General features: G+C 42.3%; 2 protein-coding genes across 2 annotated transcripts; both read left to right on the forward strand.

Annotated features, from left to right (window-relative positions):
* Positions 1-138: 138 nt before the first annotated feature.
* On the forward strand, positions 139-12772 carry LOC134221747 (uncharacterized protein K02A2.6-like). Its single transcript, XM_062700933.1, has 4 exons — positions 139-271; positions 1937-3646; positions 3747-4108; positions 12708-12772. The coding sequence occupies exons 2-4, from the start codon at positions 1938-1940 to the stop codon at positions 12770-12772; spliced, it is 2136 nt and encodes a 711-aa protein (XP_062556917.1). The 5' UTR covers positions 139-271; position 1937.
* A 4805-nt stretch (positions 12773-17577) lies between these two features.
* Positions 17578-25058, forward strand: LOC134227795 (uncharacterized). Its single transcript, XM_062709472.1, has 3 exons — positions 17578-17860; positions 18722-19696; positions 24721-25058. Exons 2-3 carry the CDS (start codon positions 18722-18724, stop codon positions 24757-24759), a joined length of 1014 nt encoding a protein of 337 aa, XP_062565456.1. The 5' UTR covers positions 17578-17860; the 3' UTR covers positions 24760-25058.

A 25058-nucleotide genomic window follows, 5' to 3' on the forward strand; every position in this document is an offset into this window, starting at 1 on the left:
GTTCGAACTGGAGGGTGTAGAATACACGTATGCATACGTAGAGTGCATTATATACTTAAGCATTATATACTTGTAGACATGTAGAGTAGAAGAGAGAAGATGAAATAAACAGGGAGTTGATTGTTAGCTACGAAGCGACGCGGTTGTACTTTATTCAATCCGACACTACAGTTTTTGGCGACGAGAGTAAAATAAATCTCTAGATAAATAGATAAATCTTAATTTGTTTTTCGATTGTTGTGGTTTTACGGTTTCGGCGATAAAGTGGAAGGTGAGTTTTTAGATGATACTCGGAAACAAATTCCGAATTAAAAATGCGATGGTGTCGTGGGGCTGAAAATTCTTGCAAATCCAAAATGGCGGAAAAAAAATTAGATCAGTGTGAATATATCTGGAATCAAACTGGAATCAAAAATGGTTATGGTGAATTATTGTTCTGATAGTGGTTATTTGAGTACATGGAGTGCAGGTTTAAAAGGGTATCTAGCGAATGAGGTGGAAGTTTGTGGAGAAAAGTTGGGTTTAAAGAAATTGATTTTGATAAGTGCTACTGACATTGAATGGATACAGCCTCGTGTGAGAAAAAATGGCTGACGACTAGATTGGCTCATGGAATGATGCTACTCTGCAAGAGAGTAAGGTAAGTCTATTGGATACCATGACTGAAAATGTATAGCCTGCTATGTGGGGGAAAAGCCGGTAACGCTACGAGAGAAAAAAAACGCAACTGTGTGCACAGGCATCATATTGCTAAGCTTGGGTTGGTAAATCTGGTTTCGCAACTGTGTGCGAATATGGAAAAAAAAGTAATGCAACTGTGTGCGATGTTCAGGCCAAAATAGTACCAAGTGGTTTGTGAGCAAATCCGATTACGCAACTGTGTGCGAAGGGAATAAAACGCAACTGTGTGCGCAGGCATCACAATGCTAATGGTGTGTGAGTAAATCTGGTTACGCAACTGTGGGCGAGAAAAAAAAAAATAAAAACGCAACTGTTTGCGAGTATGGAAAAAGTAACGCAACTGTGTGCGATGAACAGGTCAAAATAGTTCCAAATGGTTTATGAGCAAATCTAGTGCAAGTGGGAAAAAACGCAACTGTGTGCGCAGACATCATAATGCTAAGTTTGGGTGAGTAAATCGGGATACGCAACTGTGTGCGAGTATAAAAAAAATATATAACGCAACTGTGTGCGAAGTATAGGCAACATAGTGCCAAACTGGTCTCGTGAGCAAGAACAGGTAATGCATAAGGGACAAAGCGGTGCTACAGGCTATCACTTAGCAGCGTGAGTGTCGCAACTGTGGGCGTGAGGCAAGCCAACCGATACTTGGAAGATTGATGAAAAAGAGATTTTTCCTTGAGAGAAAGGGAAGAGGGAAGCTATGTGCCATAGGTACAAGTGTGTTAAACATGGGGAATCGCTCGGTGTTGTTGAGGTACATAGCAAGGTGATGGATGATTTTCGAAGCTATACGTGAAAGAGACTATTGATGATGAATGTTTAAGATATAGGTATTTGCAACTGTGTGCATAAAAAAAAATGAAACAACTGTGGAAATAAATGGGTATGGCAATTCAAGACTCTTGGGAAGATAGCACCGAACGGTGCATATGTACTATGTACTGCATACAGATATACGTATAAGTTTAACTTTGGGCGTTCCGGAGACGAGCCAGCCTCGGGCTGAAAGTCTCCTTAATAAAGATAAAAAAAAAAAAAAAAAAAAAAAAAACTTTGGGCGTTTTGTTTTTATTATAGAGTATACTGTTAGGTTTCATTCTGGTACAGTGTAAATACTAACCATTGCATGTATATATGCACAAGAATATGTGTATGATTCCAGATATAGATGCATTACTGATAAACATTTTTACGTTAGAAAAATAAATTATTTACTGGTACCGGTTGTGATGTTATTTTCCATTTTTTTTAGAATGGATTCGGTCCGAAGAATTAAACCATTTGAAATGGTAGCCGATAGATCGAAGTTGCCAACGGAATGGCAGAAGTGGAAGAGGGAACTGGAGCGTTACTTCGACGCGACTGGAGTGTTTACTCAGTGGGAAAAACGTTCGATGCTACTTCATCTAGCAGGACCGGATATCCAAGAAATTTTTGACCACTTGCCTGGAGTCGATGATATTCCGCAAGTTTTAATTGATCCTCCATATTATGAAGTGGCGTTGAAGAAGTTGGACGAACACTTCGAGCCAATGCGTAGGAAAAACTATGAAAGACACCTTTTCAGACAAATATTGCAAAAATCTGATGAAAGATTTGCTGATTTTGTTCTGCGATTGCGCATCCAGGCTAAACGATGCGAATTTGACAAATATGATGCAAGGGAAGTGAATGACAGAATTATTGAACAAATCGTGGAGGGATGCAAATCCACCGAGCTTCGTCGTAATATTTTGGCTAAGGATTTGTCGTTGGAAGACATTGTCACACTGGGAACAACACTGGCAGACGTACAAGATCAGATGAAACAACTGGATCGCAATCAATCGGAAGGAAAACCGACAGGAAGCTTTAATCATGGAGTGAATAAAGTGTTCAGAAGTGGCCCATCAACCAAATGGCGGTCTGGAGGTCAGCACAACAAAGCCACATACAGCTGGGTAAACCCAACAAAAACGACAGACAGGAACTGTTTCGCTTGCGGTTACAGAGGACATCTAAAAGGAGATCCGTTGTGCCGGGCTAAAAGTGCCAAATGTTTAAAATGTGGACAGATCGGACATTTCATAAATCGGTGTCTAAAGCGTACCAACTCAATGGATGTTGCGATGCCAAAGCCAAAACGGATTCGACTAGTTGATAACGAAGAGGACCCAAAGGAAGACAATATTTTCTTCGCAATGGGGAAAAACGCGTTTGAGTTTATTGTGGGTGGAGTAAAAATCCCAATGATTATAGATTCCGGAGCGGCAGCCAATCTTATCGATAAAGCTACCTGGAAGCGAGTTCAGAAGGCAGGAATTGTTATCAAGGATTATTCATCGAAAGCGGATAGGAAATTGTTTGCCTACGCCACGGACCTTCCAATGGAAATCAGGGGAATGTTTACTGCCGAAATTCAAGCAGGCCCGAGGAAAGTGGATGCAACGTTTTACATTATTGAACAGGGAAAGAGCAACTTGTTGGGAGATAGCACTGCGAAACAGTTAAAGGTTTTAAGAGTTGGATTCGACATCGGATCGTTCCAAGCGTCTTCAAAGCGAGAATTTCCTAAAATAAAAGGAGTTCTCGTCGAAATTCCGATCGACACCAAAGTTCAACCGGTACAGCAGGCTTATCGCCGGGCACCAATATCGTTGGAAGAGCGTATATTTGAGAAGTTACAGTATCTCTTGGACAGGGACATTATCGAAAAAGTCGAAGGACCTTCACCATGGGTATCTCCTCTTGTACCTGTACTGAAGGAGTCAGGCGATGTAAGACTTTGTGTGGACATGCGTCAAGCGAATCGCGGAGTTCTACGAGAATATCATCCGTTTCCATTGATTGAAGAGTTACTCGGAAGCGTGAATGGAGCAGTCAGATTTTCGAGAGTGGATGTAAAAGATGCATATCACCAGCTGGAGTTATCGGAAGGGTCCAGGGTTATAACAACGTTTATAACGAAATATGGCTTGTTTAGGTAAAGTGGTTGTTGTGCATAAGTTTTCATGAACAAATATGAAAATCATAAATAAATTAACTATGTTGGCTAATGCCTATATTTTTTTATTTTAATGTAGATATAAACGCCTAATGTTCGGTATTAGTTGTGCCCCTGAGATTTTTCAAAAGGTTATGGATACAATATTAGCAGGACTCGAAGGAGTAATCGTTTACTTGGATGATGTTATGGTTCACGGGAAAACACAAGAGGAACATGATAGAAGACTGGCGGCTTTACTAAATCGGCTAGATGAATATGGCGTCTTATTGAACAAAGACAAGTGCTTGTTCAATGTTGATAGTTTGGAGTTCCTTGGTCATTTACTAACTACCGAAGGTATCAAACCAACTGATAATCGAGTGTCAGCAATCAAGACTTTTAGGGAACCACGGAACGTGTCTGAACTAAGAAGTTTCTTGGGGCTTATTACTTACGTTGGTAGGTTCATCCCTCACTTGGCTACAAAAACAGAACCGCTCAGAGTGCTTTTGAGAACAGGGAAACAGTTTGATTGGACAGAAAAAGAACAAGCAGCTTTTGATGCGATAAAATCGGCCGTTTCGAGATAAATTATCTTGGGTTTTTCAACCCTCGGGATGTCAGCATTCTCATTACTGATGCTAGTCCAACCGGCCTAGGTGCCATTCTGCTTCAGGAGGACGTTAATGGTGAACGACGAATTATTGCATACGCAAGCAAGTCTTTATCTGATCTGGAAAGAAAATACTTTCAAACGGAACGAGAAGCATTAGGACTTGTTTGGGGAGTGGAACATTTTCAGCTATATTTGCTCGGGACTAAGTTCAAATTGGTAACAGATTGTAAGCCTTTGCAATTTCTGTTTGGCCACCGATCAAAACCTTGCGCACGGATAGAACGATGGGTTCTCCGCCTTCAGTCCTTTAACTATGAAGTGATTTACGAGCCAGGGATAACAAATCTAGCCGATGCATTATCCAGGCTTTCGACATCGGAGTCACAGTTATTTGATGTAGGGGGGGAGGAGTATATTCAAATGTTAATCAAAGCACCAGCTCCTGTAGCAGTTCCTCAGGAAGAAATCATATCAGAATCTCATAAAGACGATCAAATCAAAGAGGTTATCGAAGCATTGAACACTGGATGCTGGACAGATATATCTAAAGTATTCAAACCATACTCAGCAGAACTTTATCAATGTGAAGGAGTACTATTGAGAGGTGATAGGATCATCATTCCTAAAGTATTGCGTCCACGGGTTTTGGAGTTGGGCCATGAGAGTCATCCTGGTATAGTAGTCATGAAACGCCGGCTAAGACAGAAGGTATGGTGGCCGGGAATGGATTCAGAGGTGGAGAATTTCGTAAAAAGCTGCAAGGAATGTATTCTGGTATCATCAACTGGACCACCAGAACCGTTGGTACGAACAAAGATGCCTGATAAGCCTTGGACTCACATCGCCGTAGATTTTATGGGACCACTTCCTTCAGGTCACAACTTGTTCGTAATGGTAGATTATTTCAGCCGGTTTGTTGAGGTAGCTATAATGAAGGAAATTACAGCTAAATTTACGGTACAAGCATTGCATGAGAGTTGCTGTAGGTATGGCATTCCGGAGTCAATAAAATCTGACAATGGCCCCCAGTTTGTGAGTGAAGCGTTACAAAGTTTTTGTAAGGAGCATGGAATTGAACTACGGAGAACCACTCCTTACTGGCCGCAAGCAAATGGGGAAGTTGAGAGGACCAATCGGGCATTGAAAAAGCGACTTCAGATAAGCCAGGAGACCCCAGGAGCGGATTGGAAATGGGACCTTAGAATGTATACGCTCATGTATAATTCCACGCCCCATTCAACAACTGGAGTAGCGCCATCGCTGTTAATGTTCGGGAGAGTCTTACGTGATAAATTGCCTGCAGTGCTCCAGTCTGGCATGAAATTGATTGAAGAAATTCAAGATCGTGACCGTGAGAAAAAGGGAAAGGAAGCTGAATACGCCGATTCGCGGAGACATGCAAAACCTAACTTAATCAGAGAAGGTGATGTAGTTCTAGCCAAGAGGATGATTAAGGACAACAAACTGGCTAGTAACTTCAGCCCTGAAGAGTTAGTTGTACTCAAACGCTATGGGGCAGATGTTAAACTTTACTCGAGAGAAACTGGTAGAATATTTAACCGTAATGTATCTCACTTGAAGCTTATGGCAGCTGGAAAATCCAACGATTCACTTGTTGCCGAATTACCACGAGTGCAAACAGAAAACAGTCCCACACAAATTTCAGCAAACCCAGCTGCAACAAATTCTCAAGAATTGACAAGTGGCGAATCAACAACAGATAGACCACGCCGAGAAAGTAAGCGACCAGAGTACTTGGACGATTATACTTTGGGAGCAGTTATGGACTATTCAGAAAGAGGGGAGTTGTAGAATACACGTATGCATACGTAGAGTGCATTATATACTTAAGCATTATATACTTGTAGACATGTAGAGTAGAAGAGAGAAGATGAAATAAACAGGGAGTTGATTGTTAGCTACGAAGCGACGCGGTTGTACTTTATTCAATCCGACACTACAGAGGGTAGATGATGGCTACACTCACAGCGACCACCTGGCGGTTCGTTACAGTATCGACTATACGACCAGCATTCAGCGGACGGAAGGCCTAGCCCTTATATGTGGAAGACATCGTACTTCGACGACGAGGTGTTTAAGGAAGCGCTCCGCCGCGAGCACAATACTTTCGGTCTGAGCGGCGAGCAGCTGGTAACAGTACTCTCGCGTGCATGCGATGCCACCATGGCTAGGAATGAGAGGTCACCGGCTTACTGGTGGACTCAAGTAATTGCGAACCTGCGCCGCGCCTGCCTACGGGCCGGATGCAGTGAGCACGCGCAGAAGAGGAGCGTGTTGAACGACGGGTGGCGTTCGTGGCTGCTAGAGCCGCTCTGAAGACTGAGATTAGATCAAGCAAAAAAGCCTGCTTCGAGGGCCTGTGTCAAAGTGCCAACGCGAATCCATGGGGTGACGCCTATAGGGTCGTAATGGCCAAGACACGTGGGGCGATGGCCCCTACAGAGCGGTCTCCAGAGATGCTGGAGAGGATCATCGCGGGGCTCTTCCCACGTCACGACCCAAGTCTCTGGCCTCTCTTTGTGGAGCTGCCAGGGGCCAGGGTGGCCGACGAGGGAAGAGTAACTGTGGCGGAACTTGCGGGGATTGCACAGTCCCTTAGTGTAGGTAAGGCGCCAGGACCGGATGGTATTCCGAACCTGGCCATCAAAGCGGCCATTGCTGATGCTCCCGAGATGTTCAGATCTGTCATGCAGAGATGCCTGGACGAGGGAGTCTTCCCTGAACCATGGAAAAGGCAGAGCTTGGTCCTATTGCCAAAGGCGGGAAAACCACCAGGGGCATCCGTCGGCATATAGACCAATATGCCTGCTTGATACGGCGGGGAAGGTGCTCGAGAAGATCATCCTCAACAGGTTGTTGATACGCACGGAGGGTGCGGATGGTCTATCGAGTAACCAGTTTGGCTTCCGAAAGGGTAAGTCGACCGTAGACGCTATCTTGTCGGTCACCAAATCCGCGGAGATAGCTATCCAGCGTAAGAGGAGGGGAGTTCGCTATTGTGCAGTAGTGACTCTCGACGTGAGGAATGCTTTCAAATGTTGCCAGTTGGGCAGCTATTGCAGATGCGCTCCTGCGTCTTGGAATTCCCGAGTACCTGTACAAGATTCTCGGAAGCTACTTCCAGAATCGAGTACTGGTATACGACACGGAGGCGGGTCGGAAGTGCGTTGACATATCCTCAAGGGTTCCGCAAGGTTCCATACTGGGTCCGGTGTTATGGAACGTCATGTACGATGGTGTCTTGAGGTTGAAGTTCCCGGTGGGCGTGGTAATCGTCGGCTTCGCTGACGATATTACGCTGGAGGTCTACAGCGAATCGATCGAAGAGGTAGAGTTGACTGCAGCCCACTCGATCGCAATTGTGGAGGAGTGGATGAGTTCCAGGAAGTTAGAATTGGCTCGCCACAAGACTGAGGTGGTTGTTGTTAACAACTGAAAGACGGAGCAACAAGGGGTGATAAGGTCAGGCAACTGCACGGTCACCTCTGAACGCTCCATCAAACTCTTGGGGGTAATGATCGACGATAAGCTCACCTTTGGTAGCCACGTTAATTACGCCTGCAAGCGTGCCTCCACAACTATAGTGGCATTGTCCCGGATGATGTCCAATAGCTCTGCGGTTTATGCCAGCAAGCGCAAGCTTCTGGCTAGCGTTGCTCTGTCAATACTGAGGTATGGGGGGCCAGCTTGGGGCACGGCCTTGCGTATTAACTGCTACAGAACGAAGCTAGAAAGTACGTATAGGCTCATGTACCTAAGAGTTGCGAGCGCGTACCGTACCGTATCGCACGATGCACTTTGCATCATCACCAGTATGATGCCTATTGACATCGTTATCGGTGAAGACAAAGAGTGCTTCGAAATGCGCGGCATGAGAAGCGTCCGTAGGACTGTCAGGTTGGCATCAATGGTCAAATGGCAGCGTGCGTGGGACAGTTCCACTAAGGGTAGATGGACACATAGGTTGATACTGGAGATAGGTACGTGGATCAAGAGGCGCCATGGGGAAGTCACTTTCCACCTGACCCAGGTCCTTACAGGCCATGGTTGCTTCAGACAGTACCTCCACCGGTTCGGACACTCGGTCTCGCCCGAGTGTCTGGTATGCGCAGGTTTAGAGGAAACGGCGGAACACGTGTTGTTCGTGTGCCCGCGTTTTCGCACAATGCGCGACCACATGCTTGCCACATGTGGTCTGGACACTACCCCGGACAACCTAGTTCGGAGGATGTGTAAAGATGAAGTTGGCTGGAACGCCGTTTTATCGGCTATCGTCCAAATCGTCTCGGAGCTACACAGAAGGTGGCGCGTGGACTCGAGGAATGGCTAGTTCAGGCGCAAATAAGAGGTGGTCCAAGGGTTCGGAGTCGGCTTCATGTGTCATACTGGTGCCCTGTGGCGAACTCGATCCTTTTATCGAACAAGTGGCCGCGCGAAGAACAACATGGTATCGTCGCTTTCGCGGCATCGGTCAACCGGGCGGGTTCCGAGCCCGAGGACGGAAAAGGGTCCTCGTCAAAGCGCGTCGGCAAGTCCCTCTGTGTGTTGGCGAATAGGACCTGTCGCAGAGAGGTCAATTTCGGGTGCACGCGGCATCATCATTCTTGATACCAGTCGTGCAGAGGGAAGCAGGTGCGAAGTCGATCCTTCCCACCTTCCAAGGACATAGAGGTGGTAAGGCCACCTGGAAAGCCGGCAATGCGCTGGCACGATACCATGGTGTTCTTCTAAAAAAGCGAGTCACGATGTTCGGTGCTGCAAGGACACGCAGCTAGCCTCGAGGGTGCGTTGTGCACTGGCCCCCCTTTGAAGCATTACTTTCTGGTTGTACCGAAGGGACTAAGGGCTTGGCGGCAATGGAAACGGTTTAGCGGGTCGGGGATGTAGTCCTGCCTCCCTCGTTTGGAGGTGGTCCCTAACCCCGCACTTCCTGGACAACCCAGGATGTCTGATGAGCAGATTGCCCTCCATTGCTTAGGAAGAAAAAAACACAGACACCACCTCAATTCGTCGAGCTGAGTCGATCGGTATATATCACTATGGGTCTCTGGGCCTTCTATAGAAAGTTTGTTTTTGGAGCGATCATATAGCCTTTACGCACATAACATAAGTGTAACTTCGAAGAGAAGTCGTAGCAAAAAGTTGGCCCCCTTTTGCTTCTCGCCAAAGTTGTATAACTGGTACGGGGAACATCGTTCTGTCATCTGAGAAAAGCGACACGGAACTAAAAGTGGTATAAAAGTTGAGCCCTGCACGGTCTAATAAATTAACCCAAAATTTGAATCACATTAATTGCATATTATTCGGCAATTCGGTCGCTTTGAAAAAAAAAGTCTGTTATTTCACTTTGTATGCGGTACGTAGCCGTGTTTCGTTTTATTTTCTCATTGAATTCAATGAATTATGAGATAAAATATATGGTATTTTTAAGGTATCAAAATGATTAATTTCACCACATTAGGCATCCATTAGGCAACATAAATGTTGTTGTTGAACGCTTTTGAGATTTATTCAGATCAAGGGCCTATTAAGTTAGTTCATGTTGATAGAAATACAATCTGACCTTGACCTTGACCTGTGCTCTTGAGATTGAGTGAGCATTACGAACACTGGTGAAGTATACAATTTTAATACCAACATTTGAAAAGGATTTTAAAAATAAATTTTTCAAATGGACGAGGATGAACTACACTCTTAAGCGATCACGTATCCAAATAATCAATTGAAATAACTATAGACACATTCCAGCGTAACGCGACACCATGTGGAGCCGACTTTCAGCGAGAAATTAGGTCTGCATTCGAAAATTAGCCTCGGGGACATATGATTAAACAGGTGTAAAATTAACCTCATTAAATTTCCTTTCTGATAGAATATTCATTTTGAGATTTTTCGCTTTGAATATGATAAATATAGCGCGCTGCATTTCGTAACGCGACACCATCGCTGAATTGCACTTTTTCGCATTTTGAAATGCAATTGCGTTTTTCAGCTCTGGTATACGGTTTGGAGTCTCGATTTATTCTAAGCATTTCTCGTATACATCAACAGAAATGAGGCTGTGAATTAAAATCGCAGGAAAAAACGGAATTTATAATGAAAATAACTGAATTGATATGAACACCGCCGCGTTACGCTGGCAGCTGGGCTGTCAACGGCGTTTGGTGGTCATCCTATGGAGGAAGTCAGAGTAGACGCGACAAAGAAGTTTGACAGTTTATTGATAATAATTATTATTCCTTTACGTGAGTTGCAGTTGCAACCACAGAAATGCTAATAGATTATTTCCAGTTGGAATAGGTATAGTGATATAAAAGAAGAAGCTTGCGATGCACTTACGAGATCGACGAATTTACCGAAACCGTCTGCTAAACTATTAGCAATTGTTCAATAGCAAATATTATCATACATCAATATTGTATGTAACAGTAGACTGATTCAAATTTTGACTTTTTCGCTCCCCTGTGCTTGAACGATTACATTTGCTATTTTAACAATCATCCTAAATTTTTAGCTGATTGGGTTGTAATTTGAGTGAGCACGCGCAATATGAGGTTTGTATAAAAATCGATATGAAAACAGTAACTTTTGGGTAAACCGTTCCACAACGCTTCCCATTAAGCTTCAAAAACGTATGAATACATCGACTACATAGCAAATTTAGCAAGGAAGCAGCTCGTCTTTGTTGTGAATCAATTTGATGCTTACAAGAAAAGTTATTAAGGAAACACTGAATCGTGGGAAATTTAATTTAACACGTAAAAGAATAACATCAATATCAATAATGAGCATTTTTGTTTTCTATATAACTTTGCTTACAACAGTCAAATCGCTTCGCAACAACAACTGTATTTCAGCTTAGGAACTGTTTAATGCAGTCGACGCGTTTATTATATTCAAATAGTTCATGGGCCACCTCACGGAACGATCTTTTACATCAATAGAGATTTCCATAGTAATTTTCATATAAACTTCAAATGACGCGTGCACAATCAAATTACATCCAAATTAGCTAAAAATTTAGGAGGTATAATTAAATAGCAAATGCAATCGTTTAAGCATCGGGTGCAAAAAAGTCAAAATTTGAATCACTCTAGTAACACACTGAAATCGGTTTTAACGCGGAGGATATGGGCCGTGTAAATTAAAACAACGTAAAATCCGCGTCAATCCCAAAATATGTCTGAATCTGGGACGGGACTTGCAAAGAGAAAAAAATATAACTTCAGCTGCGGCCAGTAAACTGCTGTCACGAACTGTCAGGTGCAGCCAGCAGCTTTTTGTGTGAAAGTATTGGTATCCCAAATAAAATATTCTGCATGAATTTTGTTTTACGAAGACTTTTTCACTTAAACGAGTATTCCAAATCATCCGTTTAACTTATTAATAATCAGTTATAAACGTGTGTTTTGTTCCCGGTATGAAAATCCTTATGAAAATGATTTTAGTAATTCGTGAATTTGTTACACTTTTATTGTGCTCAGAAGAGTCCACCCGGGGCTTAGGTGAATCAGTCAAGGAAACAGTTGAAACTCGATGGTCAACTGTGATGAAAAGAAGAACAAGTGTCAAAACAAGGAAAAAGAAGTTGTCTTTGCCGGTCTCGTCTCAGGTCTGAATGACCAGCGGAAATCCCAAAATTTTAGTGAAAAAAATCCCATAAAATACAATTCGTGTAGAAAAACCAATATAGAAAAGACAGACGTAGTTCTACGTCAAAAGAGTGACTTTTTCACGGTAGGAATAATATTAACTTAAATACAGTACCCATTAATGGGTTAAGTCATCTCATCGTGTAAGGTTTGATTGTGTTTACTATATTTTTTTCCGTGTTTCGAAAGTGAACTGGTATAATGCCTTTGACATTACGATGTTCTCTATACCACCTCTGAATCTATGCTTGGGTACAACTTTTTGAACCCGAGTTACACATATGTTATGTGCTTTACGTATACTTCGTATACATAGAAAGGCAAAAACATACTTGTCTGGAAGACTACTTTGATCTATCTTGAAACCTGTCAAAGTTATTGAGGAAACTTTAGAAAAAATAGTCAATTTTCACATCAACACACCAAGAAGCGGCAAGCCAAACAGCCACCATCTGAAAGATTTGGTTTTAAGCTACCGAATGCACAATGTTTTGTTTAATTCTGCCGTGTTCCACTATTATTTTGAATCAACTTAAAATAGTCCTTAATGTACGTTTTTTCAGTACAACTGTTACGTAAACAATAAGAAGTGGCTAACATGATTAGTTTATTCCAAACCGCCCTTCAAGGTGGATAGATCATTGATGTTTTCTTATCAAAAGAAAGCCTAAGAAGTATCGTTCAACTCTTCTGAAGACACCATGACTCTAAAATGTAGTTTTCAGGTCGAAAACTAAAAAAACGCACGTTTTGGGGGCTTTTGAACTAGTGTGCAATGGGGCCCTCCGCGTTCCCAAACCTGTGGAGGTACTGCAGGAAGCAGCCATGGCCTGACAGAAATTATGTTAGATGGAAGTGAACTTCCCCATGGGGTTTCCCCACCCAGCTCGATATGTTAGGTCGCATCCGGTAGGTGCACCTACCTTTGGAAGAGTTATCCCACCGAAGTTAACCTGATGCATTCGCGGTGTGCCACGTACTTTAAAACACTCCTCGTCTTTCCGGATGACCAGCCCGACTTTCGTTATTCTCGCTATCACGCAAGCTGCATCGTATGGTGTCGAGTAGTAGTTCGAGTAGAGACGTTCCATGGTGGAATAAAACTCTTGAGAAGCTTAGGAAAACTGCGCGTAGGGAGTTCAACCGTGCTAAGCGAACCGGCGATTGGAGCCTATACAGAAAGGCCCTGACGAACTACAACAAAGAAATAAGGTCAGCCAAACGGAAATCGTGGATTCTAATGTGTGAAAGCATAGAGAATACACCCGTAGTAGCCAGACTCCAAAAAACTCTTTCAAAAGACCACTCCAATGGTGTGGGTAGCCTCCGAAAGACGGATGGTTCGCTCACTGTAGAGCCTAGCGATACACTGAGCGAATTGTTAAAGACCCACTTCCCTGATTCAATCCCTGAGTCGAGCATCGGCGACCAAGGCACTGGAATTGCCGTCTCAGATCCACAAGAGATCCAATCATGGGTTTCTGGGTCTAAAAAAGACGCAATAAAGGTTGCAAAGGAAGCTTTCACTCGGGCCAGGGTTGAGAGGGCTGTGAGATCTTTCGAGCCATTTAAGTCTCCTGGCATGGATGGAATATTTCCAGCGTTGATCCAAAAAGAGGAGAAAACACTGGTTCCACCCTTGGTTGAGATTTTTAAGGCGAGTCTGATTTTGGGGCACATACCTAACGATTGGCGTCAAATCCGGGCTGTCTTCATTCCGAAGGCAGGCAAGAGAGATAAAACCAACCCCAAAGCATTCAGGCCGATAAGTTTATCCTTTGTAATGCTCAAAATTATGGAAAAGGTACTATGCGAGTACATAAATCACAAATTTATGAAAGCAATGCCTTTGTCAAAAAACCAATTCGCTTATCAAAGTGGAAAATCTACGATCTCGGCACTACATACGGTAGTTCAAAAAATCGAAACAACACTTAATGCAAAAGAAATTGCTCTTGTAGCATTTCTTGATATTGAGGGCGCATTCGATAACGCTTCTTATTCGTCTCAATGTTGAGGAGAAAATTCGACCCATGCATTGTTACCTGGGTACATGCTATGCTAGCTAATCGGAAAATCTCCTCTGAGCTTAGCGGTTCATACATCACTGTTAAAGCAACAAGGGGGTGTCCGCAAGGCGGAGTGCTTTCTCCTTTGTTGTGGTCACTGGTGGTGGATGAGCTTCTAGATAGCTTAGAGAGAAGAGGCTTCGAAGTGGTTGGATATGCTGATGACGTTGTCATTATTGTACGAGGCAAATTCGAAAGTGTTATCGTGGAAAGAATGCAATCTGCCCAAAATCAGACTTTTTCCTGGTGTCAAAAGGATCAACTAGGCATAAATCCTACAAAAACTTCCATTATCCCTTTCACCAAACGGAGAAAGGTACAACTGAAACCCCTTTTCTTGAATCAAACACAATTAGTTTATTCAAGTGAAGTAAAATATCTAGGTGTCATACTCGACGCAAAGCTTAATTGGAACTCTCATCTCCAATCAGTTGTGCAGAAAGGTCTCAATACACTTTGGGTTTGTTCAAAAACCCTTGGTAAAAGATGGGGCCTAAAACCAAGTATGATCATGTGGATATATAAAACCATTGTCCGTTCCAGGACAACTTACGCTTCCCTTGTCTGGTGGCCTAAAACTAATGAGGCTGCTGCAAGGGCTAAGCTCAACAAAATCCAACGCACCGCTTGCATAGCCATCACTGGTGCAGTTCGTAGTACACCCACTTTGGCCCTAGACGCAATGCTTCACCTGCCCCGGTTAGATCAATTCATAAAGCTGGAAGCGGAAAAAAGTGCTCTAAGGTTAAAGAGAACAAAAACACTGCTGTCGGGAGACCTTACGGGTCACCTCAGCATATTAAATGAATTTGCCATAAATCCCGCAATAGGAATTTGTAGTGACTGGATGGAAACGGTAGTCAATTATGACTTACCTTACGATGTGTTCATTCCTTCCCGCCAGGAGTGGGAAGGAAGTGGACCCAGCGTTCCAACAGGCTCTATAAATTTCTTCACAGATAGTTCGAAAATGAATAATCTGACAGGATCCGGAATCTATGGCCCTACAACAAAAATTTCTGTCCACTTAGGACAGTGGCCCACAGTATTTCAGGCGGAAATATATGCAATATTAGAATGCGTGTTATTATGCCTGAGGAGAAAGTATAGATTTGCAAAAATATGTATTTTCTCTGACAGCCAAGCGGCACTTAAGTCGCTTAATAACTACACTTGTAACTCAAAGCTAGTGTGGGAATGCATTCTGGCTTTGAAAAACTTATCCATACGCAATCGAGTTTACCTATATTGGATCCCAGGACATACGGGTCTAGAGGGAAACGAGATTGCTGATGAGCTAGCCAGGAATGGATCTAATGAAAGGTTCATTGGCCCTGAGCCCTTCTGCGGGATCTCAGACTGCTCTGTAAAAATGGAACTGAACAAATATATGGTCAGTCAAATCACATCAAACTGGAATGCACTTCCCCATACGAGCCAATCCAAAAGGCTCGTAACGATTAACCCCAAGAAAACCCAACAACTATTAGGTCTCAACAAAACCCGAGCAACACACATGTTGTAAATCAGTTGATGATACTCATATATGACCGAATTTGGTCATATATGAGTTATTGCAACCAAATCAACGTGAATTGTGCTGCTAGGGAAGGGATCTCAACATCTACACCGGTCTAATAACTGGACACTGCCCCTGCGGATACCATCTACAAAAAATCGGAGCAATCCAAACCTCAAATTGCCGCTTCTGTGACGAGGAGAGAGAAACATCAGAACACATCCTCTGCTATTGCAGTGCACTCTCCCAACGTAGGTTCAAAGTTCTCAGCAAGCCCTTTTTAGGGCCTGCTGACATATGCATCTTATCCCCCAAGGACGTGGTTGGCTTCATAAAGCTAGTCTCGCCAGAATGGGGGAGTCACATACTGTAACTCAGGATCTCTATTCATCAATAATAGATGGTCTTGAGTTCAGTCGATACCAAGGTATCTCAGTGACAAACATGTTACTGAGATAACTTGCGTATTTCACAGCAAAAGGGTATATCACAATAGTCCTAAAATCTGGACGCAGTGATCTGCACCCGACAAACGGGAGAAAAAAAGTGGTGTCGTGCGGTAGGCAGATATCACTCTGAGACACATCAGCACGCGGTACGTGCTCTCCAGCTTCCGCAGGTAACTGGTTAACCCCAGAGTTCTCGCCAAGGACGGGTAGAGTTTTGCATTTAATAGCAGTTGTCGTCAGCTTTGCGATGTGTACAGCATTCGGTGAAAGAATCGAAGCGAGATACCAGATCTTGGAAGAGATGAAAGTGTTGAGCAATATTACACTTTGAGATGGGAATATTACCCAAGATGCGAACAGTATTTTCACTCTGCAGCCTTGGTACAGTGAGAAGCATATCATCAGTCAGTGTACCCAACTGATATCGACGAGTGTTTCATTTATGAAATATATCGGAAAAGTGGTGGAGAAGTATGGCCTCCGAGATGCAAAAAGTGGCAAGTCACTGATAGATATGTGCCAACTAACCGATCCTATAGACCTATAGAAGTTAAGGTGGCGCACTACTATACATAGGGAAGGGAAGATCCATTAATTACGTAAAGCAAAAATTGACCATTTTCAAACTCCCCTTCCATGTCACACTTTTTGTAGGCAGCATCTGAGTGTTTTGTATGGTTCGTCACATTTCAGGCACTCCCTCTCCCTCTCTAAGCATTTCGTAATATATGGATATTCTCATAGCGTTGTGGCCAGCCCAGATGTAGCAGCGTGTGTTGCGATACTTGGACGAAAGGTGAATTAATGCTTCAATTGAAGCAGATTGGGAAGCAGCAAAAGAGTCGCTCTGATGCGGACTGGGCAGGAGATATTGCAGTCGAAATATGTGCCGCAGGCATCTTTTGATAAACCAGCCGCCGTCCGTTTATTGTTCTCCACTGATACACACCATGTTTCGCTGGCGTACAGCAGCACGTTAGAATTAAAAATTCGGATTTTGGTGTGTTCCCTTATCTGCCTGTTTTTAAGGTATTTAGTAAACTCGCAAAGGTTGGGTTAGTTGACGTTGTTGACTAAACTGCGTCCTAATAGGTGTGACCCAGCTCCACACCTTCCGCACAGCTTACTCTGATCAGGACTCTCGCAGCCAAATGACTTATGTCCATAATCGAAGCACTTACAACAGGTCTGAAGTTGTTGGTTTTTGCTCACTGTGCATTAGGGTGGTTCAGATTAGTATGGGAAAAACTTTTCTCAACTTTTTTGATGGGCCGCCCTCTCATTCGGTTCTATTTGATGCCCTGATTATCTGGACAAAATTTTAGCCAAATCGGTTAACGTTTGAGCGGTGCTAAACTCGTTGGAAGTTTATATGGAAAAATGTATGCATAAACATCCAAAAACAGTCAATTGCAGTTGGACGGCACAACTTACGATGAATACTCATTCAGATCTTGTAGAATTTAATACAGAATGTTATGCAGAAAACCGCGAGAAGATTAGAGTTTGCCCGGCTAAGTTAGTAGCATTTCTATGAAGTGCGGTTTGAGCAAATTTCGTTTCTTTTACCTTTGAAAAGAAATAAATTCACCCCTACTGTAGAGTTGATGAAATATAATCATGACCAACCCTATAACAAAATGTCATTGCATAGCCCCTCGCTGCGATATTCAAAAGAGCGAACGTTAAATTAAAAGAAAGAGTAAAAAGAAGAAAATCTAGTTTTGGAGGCAGAGTTGTTTGAACTACGGTTGAGAGTGGTCGCGAATAAAGTTGTTCTCTGTGAATAAATTGTATTTTATTACCGCTCCGAAAAGTGTACCAAAAACCTACGTCGGCGAGACTCTACAATTTGGCGCAGCCGAACGGATTTTTTTTCCCCAAGGTAAGTTCAGCTAAATGGAATAATTTAGTTTGTTATCTAATTTTCAAAACGTAAGAGAGATAATTTCGAGGCATTGAAGAAATACTAGTGCAATTATAATTCAATATAATATTATCGAAGAAAAAGTTATGAAATGAAGCGATGATTATGAATTGTAAAAAAAAATGGAGGTAATAATTTGAAAACGTGGTTGTCATACAAAATGGCGGAATGAACAGTTCGTTCAAGGTTACATCCATCAGCAACGATTAGCGTTGAATGTATTGTGTGGACAAATTGTGCAAAGAAAAAAAGAACTGGCTGAAGACCAACTGAAACGTATTTAGTAGTGCAAGTGGTTGAAGACCTGGGACTATCGTTGATTGAAAAACGAATACATTCACAGAAAAGATGCGAGACCGGTTGGAAACCGAAGCGCACAACAAAAAAAATGGTTGAAGACCTACACTACTCCGTGCTCCAAAAGATGCGAGTCCGATTGAAGATCGAAGCGCACACATAAGAGGAAAAGATGCGAGACCGGTCGTAAACCGAAGCGCACACGAAGAAAGAGATGCAAGATCGATGAAAAAAAAAAGTTGGCTGAAGACCAACGCTGCTTCACACACTCACACATACATACCAAAAGATGCGAGCCCGAATGAAGATCGAAGCGCACAAAAAAAAAATGAAAATAGCCTCATTCTATTTAGGTTCAAGAGTATTCCGAATGATGCACTTAATGTAGGCATGAATGTAAGAAAATATTAAGTGGAAGCTTTGTGTTTATTGTTACAAAAGACCGACTATAAAAAAAATCCGATAAGAATGAGTACCAGTGACGATGCGATGTAATCAAACAATTATTTAAATGATTTTCAGATGGACTACGACAAAAGTTGCCCGTTAGCACCATTCAACGACGCGGTTGATGCATCGGATCTCCGCCGAGAGTGGGAAGAGTGGTTAAGGGCGTTCGAACTCCTGCTGGAGTTGAAACAGGTTGACTCGCAGCACGAAAGACTGATTCTTATGCTGGCACGAGGTGGTCGTGGTCTTCAGAGGATTTACTTTAATCTGAGACCAGTGCCTGGTGAGATTCAACCGGGACCAGCAAAAGTCCCACTTGCACCTCAGGAGACCCCGGAATACGATAACGCTGTCAAACGCTTGAATAACTTTTTCGTTGGAAAGCGTAATGAGCGAGTTGAACTGGAAGTTTTCCGTTCATTGAAACAGTCTACTGAAGAATCCTTCAACAACTTCATTTTGAAGCTCCGCACGCAGGCGAACCGATGTGATTTTCGAGAGCGTGAGGAGAAAGAAATACTACAGCAAGTAACGATGGGAGCAAGAGATGACAGAGTAAGAGATAAGGGTCTGGAGAATGTAATGAATCTTGATGAACTGACTAACTACGCTGTTAATCGAGAACTCTTGGCAAAACAAAAAGAGAAATCACACCCGTTTAAGGTAGACGCTGAACCGGTTAGTGTATCTGCAGTGAAGCAAGTTTGGGGCAGAAAGTATCAGCCCAGAGAGAGATCTTTTGGAACAACCGTATACAAGAGCGAAAAACCGTGGAATGATGGAAACCGTACTCGATTGGAGTGCGATCGTTGCGGTTCGTGGAAACATCACAAAGATTCACCAAGCTGCATCGCTCGAAACTCGAAATGCAACAATTGCGGGCGTACAGGTCATTTTGCCCGAAAATGCAGAGCAGCACGGAAGAAACAACTCAAATCCCGCAGCACCTGGAGACGTACCGAGGATGAAGCAAACGCGCTACGATATGATGACTGCGGCGAGATAGAAGCATTGCAACATCGTCCGACGTCGGAGGAATCTTTGAAGGTTGAATGATTTTTTATTAGCATTTACATGTTTGTTTCTTTTCTTTTGTCATATAAATCTTTAAATACTCTCATAATAAAAATATAATAATAATAATAGTGCAGAGAAAAGTTACTTTTGAGGGATTGTAGCGTCTCGCACATGTTGAAGAAAATTTAATTCACCCACTCACGAGCCCTGAGCAAGAATAATGTGAGGAATCATTTAACATTTTCTCGTTTACTTAGATGAGCCGAAAAAGTGATGGAATTATTACATGCATGATTGATCAACATCCCGTCATTTTTCTTATCGACTCGGGAGCAGCAATCAATACTGTAACTGAGCAGGTTTGGAAAGAGCTCATCAATACAAGTGCAACACTTTTCAAGAAACGATTTCATTGTGATCGAAAAATTTTGTCTTATGCTTCTCAAGAACCGCTTCGTGTTCTAACCATTTTTGAAGCATGGATCTCGGTAAACGAATCCAAGCAAAAAGCTACGCCGAATTTTTCGTCATCGAAGGATCGCAGAAGTCTCTCCTGAGTAAAAGAACAGCAGAAGATTTGAAGGTCTTGAAAGTCGGTCTTGAGGTCCAAAACATTGAGGTGAAATCTGAAGCTTTTCCGAAGTTCCCCAATGTCCAAGTTAAGCTGTCAATTGATGGACGTGTACTTCCACGGAAAATAGCATACTTGAGAGTACCTGCTGCAATGGAGGAAAAGGTGGATCAGAAAATACTAGAGATGCTGAACAGTGATGTAATAGAGCCGGTTGTGGGACCGCCGGAATGGATATCGCCCATGGTTGTGGTGCCTAAGGGGAAAGATGATATTAGACTGTGTATCAACATGAAGTACCCAAATGAAGCGATACAACGTGAACATTATCCTCTTCCTATGATCGATACTCTTCTGAATAGGCTTAGAGGATCGACCATTTTCTCGAAACTTGATATCACATCTGCATACTATCACATTGAGCTCCATCCGGAATCTCGGGGAATCACTACTTTTATGACGAGCAGGGGGCTTATGCGATTCAAGCGATTAATGTTTGGAATTAATTGTGCCCTGAGATTTTCCAGCGGGTAATGTCCGAAATGTTATCTGGAATTCAAGGTGTTGTGGTGTATATCGACGACGTTGTGGTAGCCGGAAGTACCCAAGAGGAGCATGACGCTCGTTTGCGACAAGTGTTAACCGTCCTGAAAAATAATAATGCTACGTTGAATAAAGCCAAATGTTTGATGGGGGTGACTGAGCTTGAGATTCTGGGTTTCAAAGTTAGCGCAGCGGGTACATCTCCATCAGATGAGAAGATTTCTGCTATCAGAAATTTCAGAAAACCAGAATCTAAAGAAGAAACTCGAAGTTTTTTAGGTCTGGTGAACTTTGTCGGGCAGTTTATCCCACACCTGTCAACGAGGTCTGAAGCACTGCGTAAATATATAAGAGGAGAAGTTGAAGTTTTTGGGGTAGATCAGCAAAACGCTTTTGATGATTTGCGAAATGAGCTGTCAAACACTGTTCGCCAACTTGACCCGAAGGATAAGACAGAACTCTATGTAGACGCATCACCAGTGGGCCTTGGAGCAGTACTCACACAGCGGAACAGTGAACATATTTCAAGAATCATAAGCTTTGCTTCAAAAGGATTGACAAAAACAGAAAGAGTGTACCCCCAAACTCAGCGCGAAGCGTTGGCGGTCGTATGGGCTGTCGAAAAATTCTACCCTTATCTGTTTGGAACCCAATTTACAATATTCACCGACCACAAATCTCTTGAGTATATCTTCGGAGGAAAGCATCAACAAGGAAAGCGAGCTTGTTCAAGAGCTGAAGGATGGGCGTTGCGTCTCCAGCCATATGATTTCTGTGTGAAACATATTCCTGGTTCATCAAACATTTCAGATGTGCTCTCCAGGTTAAGCGTACAGGCCAATTCGATATCAGATACACCTTTCGATAAAGCAACGGAACATTACTTGTGTGCAGTTGGTGATGGCCCGGCAGCAATTTCTCTACAGGAAATAAAAATGGAAACTGAGCAGGATGAGGTCCTCAAAACAGTGTTGAAAGCAATACATAGTCAAAACTGGCCATCCCAAGTAACAATTTCCATGCTTGTTGGATTTATTTAATTCTTATAGTGGTTTTATGACAGCAACCGCCATGACTAGTTTTCAGTTTTATTGGCGCTCTTATTATTATCAATAAACCACTCATAGATCTACTGGAAAAGCTTCAAATGTCAAATTCCGATTGATCTTATGAGCAACTCTACGGTTGTGGTAAAGAGCTTAATAAGCCATATTTTCAAAGCTCGATCAAAGCCACAATTTTTAGTCGTAATGTGGTCAAATGAATAACCCCAATAAGAATATTTGCATTGCAAAGAGTTTATAACGGTGTGAAATAAGAGCAACATTTTTCCGCTCGGAATGCATGATGGCCATATTGGAAAAGGAGAAGTATTTTCGGGTCGGTGAAATTTATCGCTGAAATCCAAAAATAAATGATATTTTCATCGCGTAGAACACTTTTCTTGCTAAATGATTGGAATTAGGAGAAACATCAACATATTAGGGGGATATTTACGATGTTGATGTTTTAGTTGTTTTCAGCTTAAAGCGCTAAACTACATTATTTTGCCGGCGCGTGGTAAACAATCTTATTTTTTTCCTAGATTTCACCATAAAATCGAAAGCGCAGCTTATTTCAAAGAAAGTATATTGAAAAACAAACCTGATAATTTTTATTTTGTTGACATCCTCTTCATGAATTTCATCATCAGTCCATTTTGTTATTATTTCCTGCAATATTTTTTCCTTTTAAAGCAACATTTTGACAGCTGCCGCAGCTTAATTCCTTTTTTGCAGGTGGTTCAAAAAGGGTTTTTCAAATACTCTTATAAGAGGTTTATAGTGGTTATCTAGAGAGGGCCACCTGGTCATATTTTACTCTTATAGTGGTCATCAGAAGGTTGTCGTGTAGTTATGAGTTTTATTGTTAATTCTTATGATTTGATCTTGAAAACCATTCCAAGAGGGGAATAAAACTTAAAATGTTACTTGGGATCAGACCTTTTCCGGTATCAAGCATTCTCGAAAGAGTTAGGAATAATTGATGGCATTATAGTCAGGGACGAAAGGATTATCTTGCCAACAATTCTAAGACGAAGAGCCCTGATAATAGCCCATCGGGGGCATCCCGGAATAGTCACAATGCGACGTAACCTGCGTGAAAAGGTATGGTGGCCACGCATGGACCAAGATGTTGGAGACTATATTCAAGAGTGTGCTGGATGTGCAGCAGTAAGTGCTCAGGGGCCGCCAGAGCCTATGGTGCGGAAACAAATGCCGGAACGAGCGTGGCAAGAAATTGCAATTGATTTCTTTTCGGCTAAGGAGTGCGCAACATTTCTTGTTACGGTTGATTACTACAGTCGCTTCCTTAGAGTTACGGAAATGAAAGGAACGAACGCAGCGAAGACGATCGAAGCGCTGGAATCATTATTCCATGAGCAGACATACCCAGAATCGATCCGGAGTGATAATGGGCCACCATTTTCAAGCGAGGAATTTTCAAAATACTGCAAGGATAAGAACATTCGACTCATTCGTACTATCCCATATTGGCCCCAAATGAATGGGTTAGTAGAGCGCCAAAACCAGGGTATTTTGCGGACTCTGCGAATCGCAAAGGCAATAAATGCAGATTGGCGTAAAGCTGTTCGAGACTATGTTTACGCATACAACACGACCCTCATTCTGTTACTGGAAAAGCTCCGATGGAATTGATGACCGGTAGACCAGTTAAGGATCTATTGCCGTCGCTTAGAACAGAATCTCATTGGCAGCGAGATGAAGAAACTCGAGAAAACGATGCGATCAAGAAAATGCAGGGAAAATATATGCAGATCAGCGCAGGCATGCTAAAGCGTCCGATATTGATGTTGGAGATGAAGTTTTACTAAGGAATTACGAAACTGGAAAACTAGAGCCTAAGTTTAAACTGGAAAAGTTCAAAGTTGTCAAGAAAAACGGTAATGACGTGATAGTCACAAATGATGAAGGTGTTATTTACCGTCGACCAGCAACTCATCTTAAGAAATGGTCACCCGGTAAAGAAGCTGGAACCAACACTTCAACTATGAGCCGTAAGTACTACTTTCATTTGATTATTTTAAAAATGTTTTACGTTACGTTTTTTCTTCGACCAAGAACAACGTACAGTTGAAATTCAGTTACTTGCTTGGTTTGACGACGTATTTTGGGTTTGAGAAATGCATTGTTGGATCTTATTTTCTGTGGTCCTACTCACAGTCATGATTCGGTCTCCCTTAATCGAATCTTTCGACTTTATAACGTTCCTGCACATATCCAATGTTGTAATTGGCCCGCGATTCTTCACAAAAGTCAGTTCTTTAAAATTCTTTAAATTTTTGCTATTTTAATGCTGAATTTTATAACGTAGCGCACAGGTAAATACCGTAAACACTGAATTTTCACTGACTTGCGAGAAAGGCAAAGGATATCTAAATGACAGATGACTTATAAGGGGTTCACTCGTTTAGGTCAACAGTAGATTAAACTAAGAAAACAGGAGTGTACATTTAATTGGTCGAAAATGAATTGCGCATATACACTACACTCAGAAAAAGACCAAACCTGTATTAACATACAAACAAATCATTTCTCATATTGTTAAAGCTAGAGGAAAAAAAAGTAATCTATGCAATATTAAATCGTTATACGGCGAGGATACGGAGGTTATACTAATCGAGTATAAACTACACGTAAACGAACGTGGGGTCAACTAGGAGAAATGCAGTTAGCATAGATTATCCTCAGAGTGTATGATAAATTAAAATCGTGTTGTTTGTAGTCCACGCAAGTCGGTTATCATTATAATAAATAAATAGGTTTTGAATTTATTCAAAACAATTTATTTCAAATATCCCAAGAGTTCACTACATTTATTATGCCATATTTTATTATATATCTTGTCCTTTTTTTTATATAAATAAATAATTTCACAGAGCCCACCCAGAACTCGGACGCACCAGAAGGAGACTTAGACGAAACGAGTAGAATGATGTTGGGGAAGGAAGGCAAGTCGGGAGCATTTAAGAGACAGGCCAAAGAACACACCATGCCAAAACGTCCTAAGCGTGAGAAAAAAACTACCCGCTAGATTTAGTTCATAGTTTAAAGTTTGGTTGATAGAACCATTTTTATTAGAGTAGAGAAGGGATGTAGAGTTGATGAAATATAATCATGACCAACCCTATAACAAAATGTCATTGCATAGCCCCTCGCTGCGATATTCAAAAGAGCGAACGTTAAATTAAAAGAAAGAGTAAAAAGAAGAAAATCT

The sequence above is a fragment of the Armigeres subalbatus genome, chromosome 3 (assembly GCF_024139115.2).
Source record: "Armigeres subalbatus isolate Guangzhou_Male chromosome 3, GZ_Asu_2, whole genome shotgun sequence".
In the NCBI taxonomy this organism is placed as follows: Eukaryota; Metazoa; Arthropoda; class Insecta; order Diptera; family Culicidae; genus Armigeres; species Armigeres subalbatus.

Bases quoted from the DNA above. Each gene is read 5' to 3' on its own strand.
- LOC134221747 (XM_062700933.1), top strand. From the start codon at position 1,938: ATGGATTCGGTCCGAAGAATTAAACCATTTGAAATGGTAGCCGATAGA. The intron at 3,647-3,746 runs GTAAAGTGGTTG...ATTTTAATGTAG, and splicing joins ACGAAATATGGCTTGTTTAG to ATATAAACGCCTAATGTTCG. The intron at 4,109-12,707 runs GTAGGTTCATCC...CTTTTGAACTAG, and splicing joins GGGGCTTATTACTTACGTTG to TGTGCAATGGGGCCCTCCGC.
- LOC134227795 (XM_062709472.1), top strand. From the start codon at position 18,722: ATGGACTACGACAAAAGTTGCCCGTTAGCACCATTCAACGACGCGGTT. The intron at 19,697-24,720 runs GTTGAATGATTT...ATAATTTCACAG, and splicing joins CGTCGGAGGAATCTTTGAAG to AGCCCACCCAGAACTCGGAC.